General features: G+C 45.5%; 1 protein-coding gene across 4 annotated transcripts in view; it reads left to right on the forward strand.

Moving 5' to 3' along the window:
• Positions 1-19,555, forward strand: part of LOC110534855 (protein Jade-1) — a 274,043-nt gene that overhangs the window by 27,445 nt on the left and 227,043 nt on the right. For 3 of the 4 annotated variants that reach the window (XM_036989747.1, XM_036989744.1, XM_036989746.1), the window contains 3 exons: positions 8,769-8,841; positions 9,695-9,780; positions 11,257-11,283. In XM_036989747.1, the coding sequence (XP_036845642.1) occupies positions 8,769-8,841; positions 9,695-9,780; positions 11,257-11,283 (186 nt within the window). The remainder of the gene's footprint in view (positions 1-8,768; positions 8,842-9,694; positions 9,781-11,256; positions 11,284-19,555) is intronic. The other variant, XM_036989745.1, reaches the window with a different exon arrangement.

A 19,555-nucleotide genomic window follows, 5' to 3' on the forward strand; every position in this document is an offset into this window, starting at 1 on the left:
AGGGCTTGTTGCTGGAGAGAGGGTTCATTGCTGGGGAGAGGAGCCGGTTGCTGGAGAGAGGGAGGGCGCGATGCTTGTTCCTGAAGAGGGAGAGAGAGGGAGGCTTGTTGCTCGAGAGAGAGGGAGGCTTGTTGCTGGAAGAGGAGAAAGGGTGGCTTGTTGCTGGAGAGAGAGAGAGGGTGGCTTGTTGCTGGAGAGGGAGAGAGGGTGGCTTGTTGCTGGAGAGGGAGAGAGGGTGGCTTGTTGCTGGAGAGGGAGAGAGGGTGGCTTGTTGCTGGAGAGGGAGAGAGGGTGGCTTGTTGCTGGAGAGAGAGAGGGAGGCTTGTTGCTGGAGAGAGAGAGGGAGGCTTGTTGCTGGAGAGAGAGTGAGGCTTGTTGTTGGAGATAGCGAGGCTTGTTTCTGGAGAGAGCGAGAGGGAGAAAGAGAGCGAGGCTCGTTGCTGGAGAGTGGCTTGTTGCTGGAGGGAGAGAGGAAGAGAGTGAGGGCTTTTGATGGAGAGTGAGAGAGAGGCGTGTTGCTGGAGAGAGCGAGGCGTGTTGCTGGAGAGAGCGAGGCATGTTGCTCGAGAGAGTGCTGCTTGTTGCTGGAGAGAGCTAGAGAGACATGCTTGTTGCTGGAAAGAGGAAGAGAAAGGCTTGTTTTTGGGGAGAGAGAGAGAGAGAGAGGCTTGTTGTTGGAGAGAGGCTTGTTGTTGGAGAGAGGCTTGTTGCTGGAGAGCGGCTTGTTGCTAGAGAGCGGCTTGTTGCTAGAGAGCGAGATGGAGGCTTGTTGCTGGAGAGCGAGAGAGCAAGAGGGAAGCTTGTTGCTGGAGAGAGTGAGAGAGAGAGGCTTGTTACTGGAAATCGGGAGAGAGGCTTTGAGACTAGTTGATGGAGAGACAGGCCAGGCAGACAGGCCAGGCACGCTGGCAATGAGGCAGGCAGACAGGCCAGGCATGCTGGCAGGGAGGCAGACACGCCAGGCACGCTGGCAGGGATTGCAGGCAGGCAGTAACTATCCATTTCAGAGGCTCTGTGTCAGAATTAGCCTTCTAATGAGCTTGGCAGTCATCTCTCAGCACTTTGAAAGACCAGGCAGAGACACACACCCACAGACTCTCACGGAAATGACCAGGCAGCTCACTTTGGCAGTTTTGGGATGCAGCCTTTTCAGCCTGCGGCCTCCATCCATGCAGCTCAGTCATCACACACAGCCCTCCCCAGTGAGTGAGTCAGTTAGGGTGTGTGTGTGTGTGCCACTCGGCACCCTGTCAATGAGGCCAGGGGCAGCAGAGACATGTCCCTGTGTAGTGACACCATGAAGAGACTGTTGTGGGAAGGACCAGGCATGTTTTGGCCTGTCTCCTCTCTGTGTAGCGTGAGCAGGCATGAGGACACACTACTACTGGGCAATTCCACGGTACGCTTTGACTTAGTTTTTTCACTTTAAAATGTTTGCTGAACAAAAAACATTGATTTCAAAGTTTAACAAACCAAAAACGTTTTTGATTGATTTCCACTGACTAAAAAAAAATACATGGAATTCTGGTAATCTCCCTTAAATTTTTATGGGACTGAATTTTACAAAATGGAGGTAAATATCTGCTCCGAATTAAGATTCCAAGATGTCTGCAGAAAGAATGGGGTGTCAGCTATGAAATGGCACCTTGACTTTGAAAAAATCTCTTTTAGTTATTGAACTACTACTGGAAGTTAAGTGGATTTACACCCGGGAATGGAATAACAGTAATGGAATTGAATCAAGGGTCCCTGATCTTCGGAAAAGTAGGGACAGATTTTTGACTTGTCCAAAGCACTTGGCACTTGTCCCAACAAAAACAAAAAGGTCTCCAACACCATTTGTATATAATTGTATGATGCAATGAACCACTTTACAAACAAGATGAATTACTATGTATTTTACCATAGAGAATCAGACAAAAATGTAGGCTACACTCTGCCTGTTCAGGGAGATCGTTCAAGATTGACGTCGAAATAGGACGTCTAGCCATGTCCTGAGGATGTCGGAAAATGGCTTCAGAGCCGGGCCACTAGGGGGCAACAGTGAGTGCTATTGCCATCAAGTAGGTTAGGTTTTGCTAGGGCATTGTGGACAGGGGTGGTGGATGGGCAAAATCCCATGACTCTGGATCAGAAGATTGCGTGTTTGATCCTAGTCGTGGACACTCGTTTTTAATATCTTGTTTTAACCCTGTTCCAAACTGTAACCATTTTGAATGAGTGCCTAGATTTAACCCTTAACTCCAATTTTTACATTTGGAGAAAGGGAACAGTGTAGAGCACCAGGAGCAACATAAACTCTTAGAAATTTGACGTGTTGGAGAACGTGGATGAATGTCTAATTCTGCAGTGAGAGCTTGTTGGACTATTGGCTCTTTGCATATTCAAACCTGTTTCAAAATACAACACTGCCCCTTTAAGGATGTCTTGGAGGATGGTTGGCCACCCTTGGCACTTTATAAAATATTGCAAAATTACAATTGCAACCAAACACTTTTTATTTCTTCATAAAATAATTCCCTTCAGGGCTCAAAAATAAGGGCGTCCTATCATCCCTGTGACGATAAAATATGTCTACGTTTAAAACGGACTCTGGGACAGTTCTGTGACGACAGATCCAAAATTCATACAACTACTGCATATAAAAAAAGCCATGTGGCTGATGCAATAGATCAGACCGTTTTAGCCTAAAATGTTGACAACATTTTGTTTCTTCATATTAAAAGCTCAACAATGCGCACATGGCTGTAGGCCATTCTGGAATATTCCAAAATGCAATTAGTGGGAAATCACTGTTCTCAAAAGCGCACCTCATGGGTGAGCGGTTTCCTGTGACTGAGATGAGAAATATCTGACTCATCAACTAGCATGGGTTACTAATACAACTAGGATTATCATCAACTAGCATGGGTTACTAATACAACTAGGATTATCATCAACTAGCATGGGTTACTAATACAATTAGGATTATCATCAACTAGCATAGTTTACTAATACGACTAGGATTATCATCAACTAGCATGGGTTACTAATACGACTAGGATTATCATCAACTAGCATGGGTTACTAATACGACTAGGATTATCATCAACTAGCATAGTTTACTAATACGACTAGGATTATCATCAACTAGCATGGGTTACTAATACGACTAGGATTATCATCAACTAGCATGGGTTACTAATACGACTAGGATTATCATCAACTAGCATGGGTTACTAATACGACTAGGATTATCATCCAATTGTTTATTCCAGTGGTAGTGGTCTCTGCATATTGTTTATTCCAGTGGTAGTGGTCTCTGCATATTGTTTATTCCAGTGGTAGTGGTCTCTGCATATGGTTTATTCCAGCGGTAGTGGTCTCTGCATATTGTTTATTCCAGCGGTAGTGGTCTCTGCAGATGGTTTATTCCAGTGGTAGTGGTCTCTGCAGATGGTTTATTCCAGTGGTAGTGGTCTCTGCATATTGTTTATTCCAGTGGTAGTGTTCTCTGCATATTGTTTATTCCAGTGGTAGTGGTCTCTGCATATTGTTTATTCCAGTGGTAGTGGTCTCTGCAGATTGTTTATTCCAGTGGTAGTGGTCTCTGCAGATTGTTTATTCCAGTGGTAGTGGTCTCTGCATATTGTTTATTCCAGTGGTAGTGTTCTCTGCATATTGTTTATTCCAGTGGTAGTGTTCTCTGCATATTGTTTATTCCAGTGGTAGTGGTCTCTGCATATTGTTTATTCCAGTGGTAGTGTTCTCTGCATATTGTTTATTCCAGTGGTAGTGGTCTCTGCATATTGTTTATTCCAGTGGTAGTGGTCTCTGCATATTGTTTATTCCAGTGGTAGTGGTCTCTGCATATTGTTAATTCCAGTGGTAGTGGTCTCTGCATATTGTTTATTCCAGTGGTAGTGGTCTCTGCATATTGTTTATTCCAGTGGTAGTGTTCTCTGCATATTGTTTATTCCAGTGGTAGTGGTCTCTGCAGATTGTTTATTCCAGTGGTAGTGGTCTCTGCATATTGTTTATTCCAGTGGTAGTGTTCTCTGCATATTGTTTATTCCAGTGGTAGTGTTCTCTGCATATTGTTTATTCCAGTGGTAGTGGTCTCTGCATATTGTTTATTCCAGTGGTAGTGTTCTCTGCATATTGTTTATTCCAGTGGTAGTGGTCTCTGCATATTGTTTATTCCAGTGGTAGTGGTCTCTGCATATTGTTTATTCCAGTGGTAGTGGTCTCTGCATATTGTTAATTCCAGTGGTAGTGTTCTCTGCATATTGTTTATTCCAGTGGTAGTGGTCTCTGCATATTGTTTATTCCAGTGGTAGTGGTCTCTGCATATTGTTTATTCCAGTGGTAGTGGTCTCTGCATATTGTTTATTCCAGTGGTAGTGTTCTCTGCATATTGTTTATTCCAGTGGTAGTGGTCTCTGCAGATGGTTTATTCCAGTGGTAGTGGTCTCTGCATATTGTTTATTCCAGTGGTAGTGGTCTCTGCAGATTGTTTATTCCAGCGGTAGTGGTCTCTGCATATTGTTAATTCCAGCGGTAGTGGTCTCTGCATATTGTTTATTCCAGTGGTAGTGGTCTCTGCATATTGTTTATTCCAGTGGTAGTGTTCTCTGCATATTGTTTATTCCAGTGGTAGTGGTCTCTGCAGATTGTTTATTCCAGTGGTAGTGGTCTCTGCATATTGTTTATTCCAGTGGTAGTGGTCTCTGCATATTGTTTATTCCAGTGGTAGTGGTCTCTGCATATTGTTTATTCCAGTGGTAGTGGTCTCTGCATATTGTTTATTCCAGTGGTAGTGTTCTCTGCATATTGTTTATTCCAGTGGTAGTGGTCTCTGCATATCGTTTATTCCAGTGGTAGTGTTCTCTGCATATTGTTTATTCCAGTGGTAGTGGTCTCTGCATATTGTTTATTCCAGTGGTAGTGGTCTCTGCATATTGTTTATTCCAGTGGTAGTGGTCTCTGCATATTGTTTATTCCAGTGGTAGTGGTCTCTGCATATTGTTTATTCCAGTGGTAGTGGTCTCTGCATATTGTTTATTCCAGTGGTAGTGTTCTCTGCATATTGTTTATTCCAGTGGTAGTGGTCTCTGCATATTGTTTCTTCCAGTGGTAGTGGTCTCTGCATATTGTTTCTTCCAGTGGTAGTGGTCTCTGCATATTGTTTATTCCAGTGGTAGTGGTCTCTGCATATTGTTTATTCCAGTGGTAGTGGTCTCTGCATATTGTTTATTCCAGTGGTAGTGGTCTCTGCAGATTGTTTATTCCAGTGGTAGTGGTCTCTGCATATTGTTTATTCCAGTGGTAGTGGTCTCTGCATATTGTTTATTCCAGTGGTAGTGTTCTCTGCATATTGTTTTTTCCAGTGGTAGTGGTCTCTGCATATTGTTTATTCCAGTGGTAGTGGTCTCTGCATATTGTTTATTCCAGTGGTAGTGGTCTCTGCATATTGTTTATTCCAGTGGTAGTGGTCTCTGCATATTGTTTATTCCAGTGGTAGTGGTCTCTGCATATTGTTTATTCCAGTGGTAGTGGTCTCTGCATATTGTTTATTCCAGTGGTAGTGTTCTCTGCATATTGTTTATTCCAGTGGTAGTGGTCTCTGCATATTGTTTATTCCAGTGGTATAAAAAAGAGTACTACTACTACTAGCATACTACTACTACTACTACTACTACTACTACTACTATTATTAGCATACTACTATTACTAGTATAATACTACTACTAGTACTAGAATACTACTAGTAGGCAATTTGAGGCATGCGTGAAAAGAGGGGCATAGTAGAGTCACAGCACAGTAATGTAATCCATCTGGGCCACAATGCAAACAATGGCCTGCCAACTACTACATTACAGTATGTGTAGCGAGAGAGAGAAGGGGGAAAGACAGGGGAGTGGAATACCATACTAGAGCTCTCTCTCTGAGACAAAGCGAGCACTCTCCCCCTTTATCTCTCTCGGTCTCGGTCTCTCTTTGTCTCTCTATCTCTCTCTCTGAGAGGGTTTTTATCTCTCTCTCTATTTCTGAGAGGGTGTTTCTCTCTCTCTGAGAGGGTGTTATCTCTCACTCTCTCTCTCTCTCTCTCTCTCTCTCTCTCTCTCTCTATCTATCTGAGATGGTGTTATCTCTCTCGCTCTCTGAGTGGGCATTATCTCTTTCTCTCACTCCCTGAGAGGGCATTCTCGTTCTCGCTCCCTGGGAGGGCGGTCTCGCTCCCTGGGAGGGCGGTCTCGCTCCCTGGGAGGGCGGTCTCGCTCCCTGGGAGGGCGCTCTCGTTCCCTGAGCGGGCGTTCTCGCTCTCACTCCCTCTCTGAGACGGCGCGCTCTCCCTCTCTGAGACGGCGCGCTCTCCCTCTCTGAGACGGCGCGCTCTCCCTCTCTGAGACGGCGCGCTCTCCCTCTCTGAGACGGCGCGCTCTCCCTCTCTGAGACGGCGCGCTCTCCCTCTCTGAGACGGCGCGCTCTCCCTCTCTGAGACGGCGCGCTCTCCCTCTCTGAGACGGCGCGCTCTCCCTCTCTGAGACGGCGCGCTCTCCCTCTCTGAGACGGCGCGCTCTCCCTCTCTGAGACGGCGCGCTCTCCCTCTCTGAGACGGCGCGCTCTCCCTCTCTGAGACGGCGCGCTCTCCCTCTCTGAGACGGCGCGCTCTCCCTCTCTGAGACGGCGCGCTCTCCCTCTCTGAGACAACGCGCTCTCCCTCTCTGAGACAACGCGCTCTCCCTTGCTCTCCCTCTCTGAGACGACGCGCTCTCCCTTGCTCTCCCTCTCTGAGACGGCGCGCTCTCTCTTGCTCTCCCTCTCTGAGACGGCGCGCTCTCTCTTGCTCTCCCTCTCTGAGACGGCGGCTCTCCCTCTCTGAGACGACGCGCTCTCCCTTGATCTCCCTCTCTGAGACGGCGCGCTCTCCCTTGCTCTCCCTTGCTCTCCCTCTTTGAGTCGGCACGCTCTCCCTTGCTCTCCCTCCCTGAGACGGCGCTCTCTCTCTTGCTCTCCCTCTCTGAGACGGCACGCTCTCCCCCTCTGACTGGGTGTTATCTCTCTCTCTCTCTCTGAGAGGGCGTTAATCTCTCTCGCTCTCTGAGAGGGCGTTATCTGTCTCGCTCCCTGAGAGGGCGTTATCTGTCTCGCTCCCTGAGAGGGCGTTATCTGTCTCGCTCCCTGAGAGGGCGTTATCTCTCTCGCTCCCTGAGAGGGCGTTATCTCTCTCTCGCTCCCTGAGAGGGCGTTATCTCTCTCTCGCTCCCTGAGAGGGCGTTATCTCTCTCTCGCTCCCTGGGAGGGCGTTCTCGCTCTCGCTCCCTGGGAGGGCGTCCTAGCGCTCGCTCCCTGGGAGGGCGTTCTCGCTCTCGCTCCCTGAGAGGGCGTTCTCGCTCTCGCTCCCTGAGAGGGCGTTCTCGCTCTCGCTCCCTGAGAGGGCGTTCTCGCTCTCGCTCCCTGAGAGGGCGTTCTCGCTCTCGCTCCCTGAGAGGGCGTTCTCGCTCTCGCTCCCTCCCTGAGAGGGCGTTCTCGCTCTCGCTCCCTCCCTGAGAGGGCGTTCTCGCTCTCGCTCCCTCTCTGAGAGAGCATTCTCGCTCTCGCTCCCTCTCTGAGACGGCGCGCTCTCCCGCTCTGAGACGGCGCGCTCTCCCGCTCTGAGACGGCGCGCTCTCCCGCTCTGAGACGGCGCGCTCTCCCGCTCTGAGACGGCGCGCTCTCCCGCTCTGAGATGGCGCTCTCTCTTGCTCTCCCTCTCTGAGACGGCACGCTCTCTCTTGCTCTCCCTCTCTGAGACGGCACGCTCTCTCTTTGCTCGCTCTCTCGCTCTTTCTCTCTCTCATACGCCGTGCTCTGAGACGGCGCTCTCTCTCTCTCTCTCTGTGCTGTGGAGTACGGCTCCTCTGGGGGAAACCTGCTCTCCATTTAAGAGTTTCTGCTGAAAATGGATCTCAAACACAATTTTTTATTTTATTCTTTATACATCTGTTATTCCTGTTTAACGAATGCAGACCATGGATGAGGAAATGATTCGATCTTGACGAGGATTTTGTTTCATAGTTGCAATGGAGGGAGAGGAATAGAAAAAGAGAGAGCGAGTGAGAAAGGGAAAAGCCACACAGGTTTTCTTCCCAGTTGAAAAGCTGTTTTTTCCTTCTCATGTGAAGGGGAGAAGATGAGTTGCTGTCTCCCTGTTTTCAATTTATAGTGTGAAACATGACTCCCAACACTCGCTGTTTTTGGTTTTTCTAAGTCTTTGATACGGCGCTGAGGGCAAAACAATAAAGGAAAAACAACACATCCCTAAGGTACACCTCGCCACTGAACCTCCATCCAGGCCAGTCAGATGCAGGAAGTCAATTATATAGTCAGCACTACGTATCCAGTTATTCTTTAGAGGCAGCTCTGTTTGGAATTCTAAATGTCACTAGTAAAGCTCAGGGCAGGCTGAACAAGGCAACAGCAAGAGCCCAATATAAGAGGGGAAAAGTCCTGTTTTATGGCCACATAAATATGCTCTCAGTCACTCAAGGCCATAACCTGCTTTTTCCTCTAGTGCTTCTCTTTCCCGACTCACTGTACTCCATTCTCTCTGTGGATGGATGGGGAATCAGACATGCATATCTACAGAGCAGATATCCTCAGTCACACCCTTCCCCTGTGCTATAGGCTAACTACCTCACCCACAGAGGCCTAGTTTGACTCTATAGCAGTGTAGTAACCATAGCCAGCCCTGTACTGTAATTGCTGCTGATGTGTCGCTGATTGTTTTCCTTCTTCCCTTACAGATGGAGAGGGAGACGAAGAGGAGAAAATACTCCAGCAGTAGCAATGACTCGGACACCACGGACACCACTGGCAGTGAGTTGATTTAGTTAGAGATGATGAAAGGGACAGGGGTGGAAAATAGAGACTGAGGGAGGGGCTGATGGAGAGAGAAAAATGGAGAGGGAGGGATTGTCACCATTGGAGACTAATTAGTCAGGAGTGAGCCATGAGAACTGTACAGTACTTGGACTACAACAGGCCCTGAAGAGAAAACCCTCAGCAGCAACACCCTGTGGGCCCACGGTTGGGACTAGGATGACGTTTGAGACGCATCCCATAGCAGGAACAGTCACTAGCCTGGCCTCCTCTCTCTACTACTCCCATATTCTGCTTCCTGTCGTCTTGTTTTCTCTGTACGCTGCATCCCTGCCTCTTTGAAGTGGCTTGGGCTCAGATCAAAGACCGAGAGAGCCAGTGTCCAGATGTTTATGCCTGCATTGCTGCATCACTGTGACTGACTGACTGACTGGTCACTGTGAGCCACTATAGTGGTGGCCAAGTGATTGACCAATGTATGGTTGTGAATGGTGAAATTACCTCTTAGGCCAGGTTTGAATTCTTTCATCCCTAATTGGATTAATTCATGATTGGGAGAGGTAATCTGATCTGAAATGTGTGCCTACGGCAACTCCTACAGCTGGACCAGTGGCCATAGCTCTGGGCCATGTGCCGGGGGGCTATACTGCTCGATGCTCCCTGAACAATCAGTGCATCTGAGTGCTATTAACAGGCCAGTCACTCTAGTCTACAATGGCTTATTGACATGGGATGATGCCCAGGCTAGCCTGCATCTGTTAAACATGGGTTATCATGTTTCTAATTGAAGGATAAGGTAAATGGATGCTAAAAACATGTAAATCTGAAATGTAACTGTCATTGTCTGCAGGTCAAGTGACCTCCTGGTCCAAGTCCTCCAAGAACACAGGGACCAGCAGCACCTGGGTCAGACAGGCGCACAATAAACCCTCTGAGGTGAGTGGCTGCCCACTCCATATTGTATACAACTCACTGGGTGTGTCCCAAATAGCACCCTATAGTGCATTACTTTTCACCAGGGCCCACAGTGTGACTGACTGACTGACTGTCCGACCGACCGACCGACTGACGATTATGTTGTGTGAGTTATATTGAGTTTATGGCGTGACTGATTGGATATCCTTACTGTACACAATTTACTGACTGGTGATTACGTCGCATGAGTTAATGATAACGTGACTGATTGCTGATTATGGTGTGAGTCTGTTGCTGTAATGGTGGTGGGATGATGGTCAATGATGTCCTCATCAGTTTACTGGTGATTATGGTGTGGTGGATTCATTGAAGCGAGGACAAAATGATAATCCACTGAGGATAATGACAGTATGATACAGACAGTATGGTAATGACGTGTTTGTTACTGCAGTAGATTAGGGTCGGTGTTCAATTCAAGCTCAGTCAAAGTTGAGCCCTGTTACTTGTTGCTTCAGACATTTGGCTAGGTAAGTGTGGAGGATGGTATGTGAAGTAGGCCCTAACTACGCTTGCACTGGTCTGTTATAAGAAGGAAGGAGACTTTTGAGCTCTCCATAAATAAGTATATGAACTATATAAATATTATTTTTTCTACTTTCAAACTACTACAGTAGGCTATATTTCCAAGGATCTTGTCATCGTGTCAGAGGGATTTGATTTGAAGTGTACTTCCTTAGATTAGTCTGGAGCAAGGATGCAGTGTAAACCAGTCGTGTTGTTACTGGTTTTGACAAATCAAAACCGAGGCTTTAGTGAGATCCCTTTGTTGTGTCTCCGGAGTATGCTGTGACAGTTGTCACCACATTACCAACATTGGCATGGGCACACGGAACCTTTCCTCAGACTTGTAGTACAGCCTGACTTTTTCATGTTTTTATTCATATGGCTCATGTTCATTGGTGATTCTTTGGGGAACTTTGCTTATTTACCGCTTGAGAAATAGCTGCTGGCTAAAACAGGGAAATGGAATGATGAAACAATGTGTTCTCCTGTGTTTGACAGTGAATCTGTCGTCTGAGTGAGGACTTGTAAATAATCCGGTTGATATTTAGTGGAGTAATGCCTGATGAAGGATTGTTTGTCTTGGTCATGGTACATAGGTGGGATTCTGTTTAATATGCGTAATATTTCTTTCTCAGGGCTCTGTAGGGTTCAGTTTCCAAACCTTTCTGTGACGGTTTTAATATGTACTTGGTGGTTTTTCATAGCAGAGCTGTACTCGAGAATGACTGGTATTAGGAAACAAGATATCTCCTACTCTACATCCAGAGGAAGAAAGTTGCCTTTGCATAGTATGCAGGTGTGAAACTTGCACACACAGGGACTGCCTGAGAGAGGAGAGAAGGGGTGCGGGGGCTTTCATCTCAAACCCAACCGGAGCCAAGAAGACGAGATGGATGAGAAGCCTGCATTCACTGTTCTCTTCTCTGTTCTCAGGAGCTGGCAACCAAGACACACTCACTGGTAAAAACTAAAATACTTATGAGCATCCAATCTGGCAGTGTGTGTTTGTTTCTCGGTCATGTGTGGCACCCCTATTTTACTCTGCAGTCTTCCGTGATATTCATGGCAGCGGATCTGATGGTTGGATACCTGGGTGGCGTGGGCAGCTTTGACTGGGATTTTTTTTTTTGCTAAGTGAGAGAGAAGGATAGTGAGGAAGAGGGAGCGAGAGAAAGTCACAAACAGCGTCTTTTTTACTTTGTCCTGCACTTCAAAGCAGCAATCTAGGTTTTTACCAAGGACCTGGTATCTGTAGGGGTAAAGTGCCCCAATGTTGATGCTGCTGGCTCTGCATGCCGAATTGATGCATAAAAAACTCCACTCCATGTTTCTTTCTGATAAGATGCTCCCACAGCCAATTCTGTGTTATTGCTGCACCGTCCACTCTCAAGGACATTGGGAACTATTCAAGGGAACAGAGTTTTCATTTAAAAGCCGTTTTAAAGAACTTCAGCAACTTTTCAGAGTAACTTAATCTGAGAAGAAATGTTCACCAGAAAAGCAGAAAGGGAAGATTTTTAACTTGACATTGGACATATCTGCAGCATTTTGCCATCTTAGGCCTACATTTGTGGTGCAATCAACCCTAATATGGCCTCATGTATTTAGCAGGCCATAATTTATGGGCCGGTTGAGTTGGCATACCTTAGCACTGACGCTTCATATTGGGTTAAAAGGTAGACCAGACTCATGTTCTCCCATCTGTGCAGATTAAGTAGGCCATTTTGCCTTTTCAATGCCATTTAAAAATACAGACAGTGTCGCAATACTACGAATGCTGATTTTTTTTCATTCCCTGTGCTATGTGGGATATTTGTTCATTGTTGTACCTTTGTCTCTTTGACCCATTTTTTAATACTTGAATGTCGGAGAGGGATGACATTCGCATTTGCAATCTGTCTGAATTGAGCGTGCAGTCAAAGGGAGCTGTAATTGAGGGAGGCTACTGTGGTACTGAATGACATGACCTTTGAATGAGGCTTGCAATTAAAGTGAATAGAACAGCATTTCTCAGTCAACTATCATTCACAGCGGGTTGTGAAGAAGCCTGTAGTTAACTGAAGAAGACTAAATGGGCTCATTTCAGAGATAAAATGTTACAGTAATGAGACTGAAATGTAAAAAAATATATACACACTACCACTCAAGTTTGGACACCTTTTTGTTATTTTTACTATTTTCTACATTGTATAATAATAGTGAAGACATCAAAACTATGAAATAACACATATAGAATCATGTAGTAAACCAAAAAAGTGTTAAACAAATCAGAATGCCACTCTTTGCCTTGATGACAGCTTTGCACACTCTTGGAATTCTCTCAACCAGCTTCATGAGGTAGTCACCTGGAATGCTTTTCCAAAAGTCTTGAAGGAGTTCCCACATATGCTGAGCACTTGTTGGCTGCTTTTCCTTCCTCTGCGGGCCAACTCATCTCAAACCATCTCAATTGGGTTGAGGTCGGGTGATTTGTGGAGTCCAGGTCATCTGATGCAGCACTCCATCACCTTCCTTCTTGGTCAAATAGCCCTTACACAGCCTGGTGGTTCACCTTCCAACAGGACAACAACCTTAAGCACACAGCCAAGACAACGCAGTAGTGGCTTTGGGACAAGTCTCTGAATGTCCTTGAGTGGCCCAGCCAGAGGCCGGACTTGAACCTGATCGAACATCTCTGGAGAGACCTGAAAATAGCTATGCAGTGATGCTCCCCATCCAACCTGACAGAGCTTGAGAGGATCTGCAGAAAGAATGGGAGAAACTCCCCAAATACAGGTGTACCAAGCTTGTAGCGTCATACCCAAGAAGATTTGAGGCAGTAAATGCTGCCAAATGTGCTTCAACAAAGTTCTCAGTAAAGGGTCTGAATATTTATATAAATATGATATTTCAGTTTAACATTTTTAATATGTTTGCTAAATTGTCTAAACCTGTTTTTGCTTTGATATGATGAGGTATTGTGTGTAGGTTGATTGGGGACGACGACGACGACGACAATTTAATAAATTTTAGAATTAGGCTGTAACGTAACAACTAACGTAACGTAACAACTAACGTAACGTAACAACTAATGTAACAAAATGTGGAAAAGGTCAAGGGGTCTGAATAGGATCTGAATGCACTGTAAATGTACAGTTTGGAAGAGTCTTGGTGGTTCCAAACTCCTTCCATTTAAGAATGATGGAGGCCACTGTTCTTGGAGACCTTTGATGCTGCATAAATCTTTTGATACCCTTCCACAGATCTGTGCCTCGACACAATCCTGTCATCGGAGCTCTACAGTTTTTGCTCTGATATGCACTGTCAACTGTGGGATCTTATATAGACAGGTTTGTGCCTTTCCAAATCATGTCCAATCAATTGAATTTACCCCAAGTGGACTCCAATCAAGTTATAGAAACATCTCAAAGATGATCAAGGGAAACAGGATGCACCTGAGATCAATTTCAAGTCTCATAGCAAAGGATCTGAATACTTAAGCAAATAAGGTATTTCTGTTTTTTATTTTTAAGAAATATTATTAGATTTTTTTTTTTTAAATGTCTCAACCTGTTTTCGCTTTGTCATAATGGGGTATTGTGTGTTGATTGAGGAAAATGTTTTATTTAATCAATTTTAGAATAAGGCTGTAACGTAACAAAATGTGGAAAAAGTCAAGGGGTCTGAATACTTTCCGAATATGTGTGTGTGTGTGTGTTTGTTACAGATATACATTTCACAAAGACACAGCATAACGAAATGGTAGGCTGGCTATATTGTCCATGCATAAGAGTGACTGGCTTTTATGCTTTACATGCTCTTCTGTGCTTCTGTTCAGGGAGTGTTACTCAAAGGATAGCATTTAGCTATAGCCTAGCTGATCTTTCTGCCCACTCATCACATCCATCGTGATCTTGGGGTTATCCAGCAAGCCTGTGGAAATCCTCCCTGCCTCTCCAGAGGGAATAACTTTGCCTCGGAACAGGGAAGGGCGGACTTTCCCGACCTGATCTCAGGGATGGTTCAGCACGCGCTGAGCATGCGGTTCCCGCTCTCATTTTCAGTCGGTCTGTCTCTCCTGCCTGCCCCGGCCCATACTCTGTTCTATGTCCAAGAACTCCCTTTTAAATATAGAAGAAAAGTTACTGGAAGAACATCAGGCAGGGAAGCTTTCCAGTTGGAGTCTGATGTCTTGGGAAAAGAGGGAATTTTATTTTCTCTGTCTCGTTCCTTATGACATTCCATAAAACTCTGGTTTTGCCGGCCGTGTGGAGTGGAGGCTCCTGGGCCTGGCCTCTTCCTTGGCCACTGCTGTGGTGAGTCCTGACGCCAAGACGGTCCAGGTGACGGTCCTGGTGACGAGGGAAGGTCAGATGTGTCCGGTGACTGAGACTCCACTCCCAACTGATGCTCTGGAGTGGCCAGGGATGGGGAGGGGGGAGGGTGCTGCCTTCTCTAGAACCATGTGGGGTGTCCAGGGTTGGTCAATTTAATTTTAATTCAGTCAATTCCATAACTCAATAGAGAAGCATTGAGGAAAGTGAAATGGTATTAACCCATACCCTGGGGGCTTCATTACTGCTCATCATGCTGGATATGGAAGATGGGCAGTGTGGGTTTTTGTGTGGAACTGGATGTGGAATTTGGGGGTAGGGAACAGCTCTTCTCCAGATTAATTTCTCTGTAGGTGATGGCTTTTGTTATGGAAGGTTTGGGAACCGCTTCCTTTTAAATCAAATCAAATGTATTTATATAGCCCTTCTTACATCAGCCGATATATCAAAGTGCTGTACAGAAACCCAGCCTAAAACCCCAAACAGCAAGCAATGGAGGTGTAGAAGCACGGTGGCTAGGAAAAACTCCCTAGAAAGGCCAAAACCTAGGAAGAAACCTAGAGAGGAACCAGGCTATGAGGGGTGGCCAGTCCTCTTATGGCTGTGCCGGGTGGAGATTATAACAGAACATGGCCAAGATGTTCAAATGTTCATAAATGGTCAAATAATAATAATCACAGTAGTTGTCGAGGGTGCAACAGGTCAGCACCTCAGGAGTAAATGTCAGTTGGCTTTTCATAGCCGATCATTGAGAGTATCTCTACCGCTCCTGCTGTCTCTAGAGAGTGGAAAACAGTAGGTCTGGGACAGGTAGCACGTCTGGTGAACAGGTCAGTGTTCCATAGCCGCAGGCAGAACAGTTGAAACTGGAGCAGCAGCACGGCCAGGTGGACTGGGGACAGCAAGGAGTCATCATGCCAGGTAGTCCTGAGGCATGGTCCTAGGGCTCAGGTCCTCCGAGAGAGAGAGCGAGAAAGAAAGAAAGAGAGAATTAGAGAGAGCATACTTAAATTTACACAGGACACCGGATAAGACAGGAGAAATACTCCAGATATAACAGACTGACCCTGGCCCCCCGACACATAAACTACTGCAGCATAAATACTGGAGGCTGAGACGGGAGGGATCAGGAGGTGGTTGTAGAATTTAACGTCTCTTTTCTAGATTTTGATAATTAGCGGGTATCGGCCTAATTCTGCTCTGCATGCATTATTTGGTGTTTTACGTTGTACACAGAGGATGTTTTTGCAGAATTCTGCATGCAGAGTCTAAATTTGGCGTTTGTCCCATTTAGTGAATTCTTGGTTGGTGAGCGACCCCAGACCCCACAACCATGAAGGGAAATGGGTTCTACAACTGATTCAAGTATTTTTTGTCGTATGTCAAATGTTATGTTCCTTTTGATGGCATAGAATTCCCTTCTTGCCTTGTCCCTCAGATCGTTCACAGCTTTGTGGAAGTTACCTGTGGCGCTGATGTTTAGGCCGAGGTACAGTGCCTTGCGAAAGTATTCGGCCCCCTTGAACTTTGCGACCTTTTGCCACATTTCAGGCTTCAAACATAAAGATATAAAACTGTATTTTTTTGTGAAGAATCAACAACAAGTGGGACACAATCATGAAGAGGAACGACATTTATTGGATATTTCAAACTTTTTTAACAAATCAAAAACTGAAAAATTGGGCGTGCAAAATTATTCAGCCCCTTTAAGTTAATACTTTGTAGCGCCACCTTTTGCTGCGATTACAGCTGTAAGTCGCTTGGGGTATGTCTCTATCAGTTTTGCACATCGAGAGACTGACATTTTTTCCCATTCCTCCTTGCAAAACAGCTCGAGCTCAGTGAGGTTGGATGGAGAGCATTTGTGAACAGCAGTTTTCAGTTTTTTCCAAAGATTCTTGATTGGATTCAGGTCTGGACTTCGACTTGGCCATTCTAACACCTGGATATGTTTATTTTTGAACCATTCCATTGTAGATTTTGCTTTATGTTTTGGATCATTGTCTTGTTGGAAGACAAATCTCCGTCCCAGTCTCAGGTCTTTTGCAGACTCCATCAGGTTTTCTTCCAGAATGGTCCTGTATTTGGCTCCATCCATCTTCCCATCAATTTTAACCATCTTCCCTGTCCCTGCTGAAGAAAAGCAGGCCCAAACCATGATGCTGCCACCACCATGTTTGACAGTGGGGATGGTGTGTTCAGCTGTGTTGCTTTTACGCCAAACATAACGTTTTGCATTGTTGCCAAAAAGTTCAATTTTGGTTTCATCTGACCAGAGAACCTTCTTCCACATGTTTGGTGTGTCTCCCAGGTGGCTTGTGGCAAACTTTAAACGACACTTTTTATGGATATCTTTAAGAAATGGCTTTCTTCTTGCCACTCTTCCATAAAGGCCAGATTTGTGCAATATACAACTGATTGTTGTCCTATGGACAGAGTCTCCCACCTCAGCTGTAGATCTCTGCAGTTCATCCAGAGTGATCATGGGCCTCTTGGCTGCATCTCTGATCAGTCTTCTCCTTGTATGAGCTGAAAGTTTAGAGGGACGGCCAGGTCTTGGTAGATTTGCAGTGGTCTGATACTCCTTCCATTTCAATATTATCGCTTGCACATTGCTCCTTGGGATGTTTAAAGCTTGGGAAATCTTTTTGTATCCAAATCCGGCTTTAAACTTCTTCACAACAGTATCTCGGACCTGCCTGGTGTGTTCCTTGTTCTTCATGATGCTCTCTGTGCTTTTTACGGACATCTGAGACTATCACAGTGCAGGTGCATTTATACGGAGACTTGATTACACACAGGTGGATTGTATTTATCATCATTAGTCATTTAGGTCAACATTGGATCATTCAGAGATCCTCACTGAACTTCTGGAGAGAGTTTGCTGCACTGAAAGTAAAGGGGCTGAATAATTTTGCACGCCCAATTTTTCAGTTTTTGATTTGTTAAAAAAGTTTGAAATATCCAATAAATGTCGTTCCACTTCATGATTGTGTCCCACTTGTTGTTGATTCTTCACAAAAAAATACAGTTTTATATCTTTATGTTTGAAGCCTGAAATGTGGCAAAAGGTCGCAAAGTTCAAGGGGGCCGAATACTTTCGCAAGGCACTGTATTTCCTTATTAATATCTATCCAAATGTAAAGCTAATATCTATCCAAATGTAAAGCTGTCCTGTTTTGACTCATTTAATAGTGGGTTAGGTCTGCTCTATACCAAGTTAGGCATACCCCCTGAGTCTATAACCTGTTTCACAGCTGGTAGTTTGGTGGATGGGACTACATCCTCTCTGTAACCTAGAGGGCAACCAGTGGGTCCGTCTCCTTTATACCATGTTTCTTGTAGTTTCTTGTCGGATGACAATGTCTGTTTTTCCAATTTCTTTGAAGTCTGGTTCCTGCTCTTTAGGCCAAAGGCAGATGACCTCAGACCTTGTATTTTAGAGTGTAGCGAAATGTTTGTGCTTCTAGTTCTGACCATGCAGTAATATCTAACAAGTAATCTAACCTAACAATTTCACAACAACTACCTTTTACACACAAGTGTAAAGGAATAAATAACAATATGTACATAAAAATATATGAATGAGCGATAGCCGAACGGCATTGGCAAGATGCAGTAGATGGTATAGAGTACAGTGTATATACATATGAGATGAGTAATGTAGGGTATGTAAACATTATATAAAGTGGCATTGTTTAATGTGGCTAGTGATACATTTATTACATCAATTTCTCCATTATTAAAGTGGCTAGTGATACATTTATTACATCAATTTCTCCATTTTTCAAGTGGCTAGATTTGAGTCAGTATGTTGGCAGCAGCCACTCAATGTTAGTGGTGGCTGTTTTAACAGTCTGATGGCCTTGAGATAGAAGCTGTTTTTCAGTCTCTCGGTCCCTGCTTTGATGCACCTGTACTGACCTCGCCTTCTGGATGATAGCGGGATGAACAGGCAGTGGCTCGGGTGGTTGTTGTCCTTGATGATCTTTTTGGCCTTCCTGTGACATCGGGTGGTGTAGGTGTCCAGGAAGGCAGGTAGTTTGCCCCCGGTGATGCGTTGTGCAGACCTGACTACACTTTGGAGAGCCTTACGGTTGTGGGTGGAGCAGTTGCCGGTTGTGGGTGGAGCAGTTGCTGTACCAGGCGGTGACACAGCCCGACAGGATGCTCTCGATTGTGTTTTTCGTGACAAGCTGAATTTCTTTAGCCTCCTGAGGTTGAAGAGGCGCTGCTGCACCTTCTTCACCACACTGTCTGTGTGGGTGGACCATTTCAGTTTGTCCGTGATGTGTACGCCAAGGAACTAAAAAACTTTCCACCTTCTCCACTACTGTCCCGTCGATGTGTGGCTGCTCCCTCTGCTGTTTCCTGAAGTCCACGATCATCTCCTTTGTTTTGTTGACATTGAGTGTAAGAGTTGAGTGTCCGAGGGCCATCACATTGAGTGTCCGAGGGTCCTCACCTCCTCCCTGTAGGCTGTCTCGTCGTTGTTGGTAATCAAGCCTACCACTATAGTGTCGTATTCAAGGATGAGATAGTAAAAGCTTTGTGTTCCAAAGTGTCTAGTGTTGTTTTTGTGTGGTTTAGGCCTGTACCATTACATTAGGTGTGAGCAGAGCATGTTGAGCATCTGATACATTCCTCTTAGGTCACAGGATGGGGCTCTCTCTCTTTCTTTCTCTCTCTTTCTTTCTTTCTCTTTCTTTCTTTCTCTCTCTGTCTCTCTCTCACTCTGTCTCTCTCTCTCTGTCTCTGTCTGTCTCTGTTTCTGTTGTAGCTGTAGCAGCAGCACCGTAGCAGAGGCACCGTAGCAGCAGCACTGTAACTGTAGAAGCACCACTGTAGCAGCAGCACTAACTGTAGCAGCAGCACTAACTGTAGCAGCAGCACTAACTGTAGCAGCAGCACTAACTGTA

The sequence above is a fragment of the Oncorhynchus mykiss genome, chromosome 10 (assembly GCF_013265735.2).
Source record: "Oncorhynchus mykiss isolate Arlee chromosome 10, USDA_OmykA_1.1, whole genome shotgun sequence".
Classification (NCBI taxonomy): domain Eukaryota; kingdom Metazoa; phylum Chordata; class Actinopteri; order Salmoniformes; family Salmonidae; genus Oncorhynchus; species Oncorhynchus mykiss.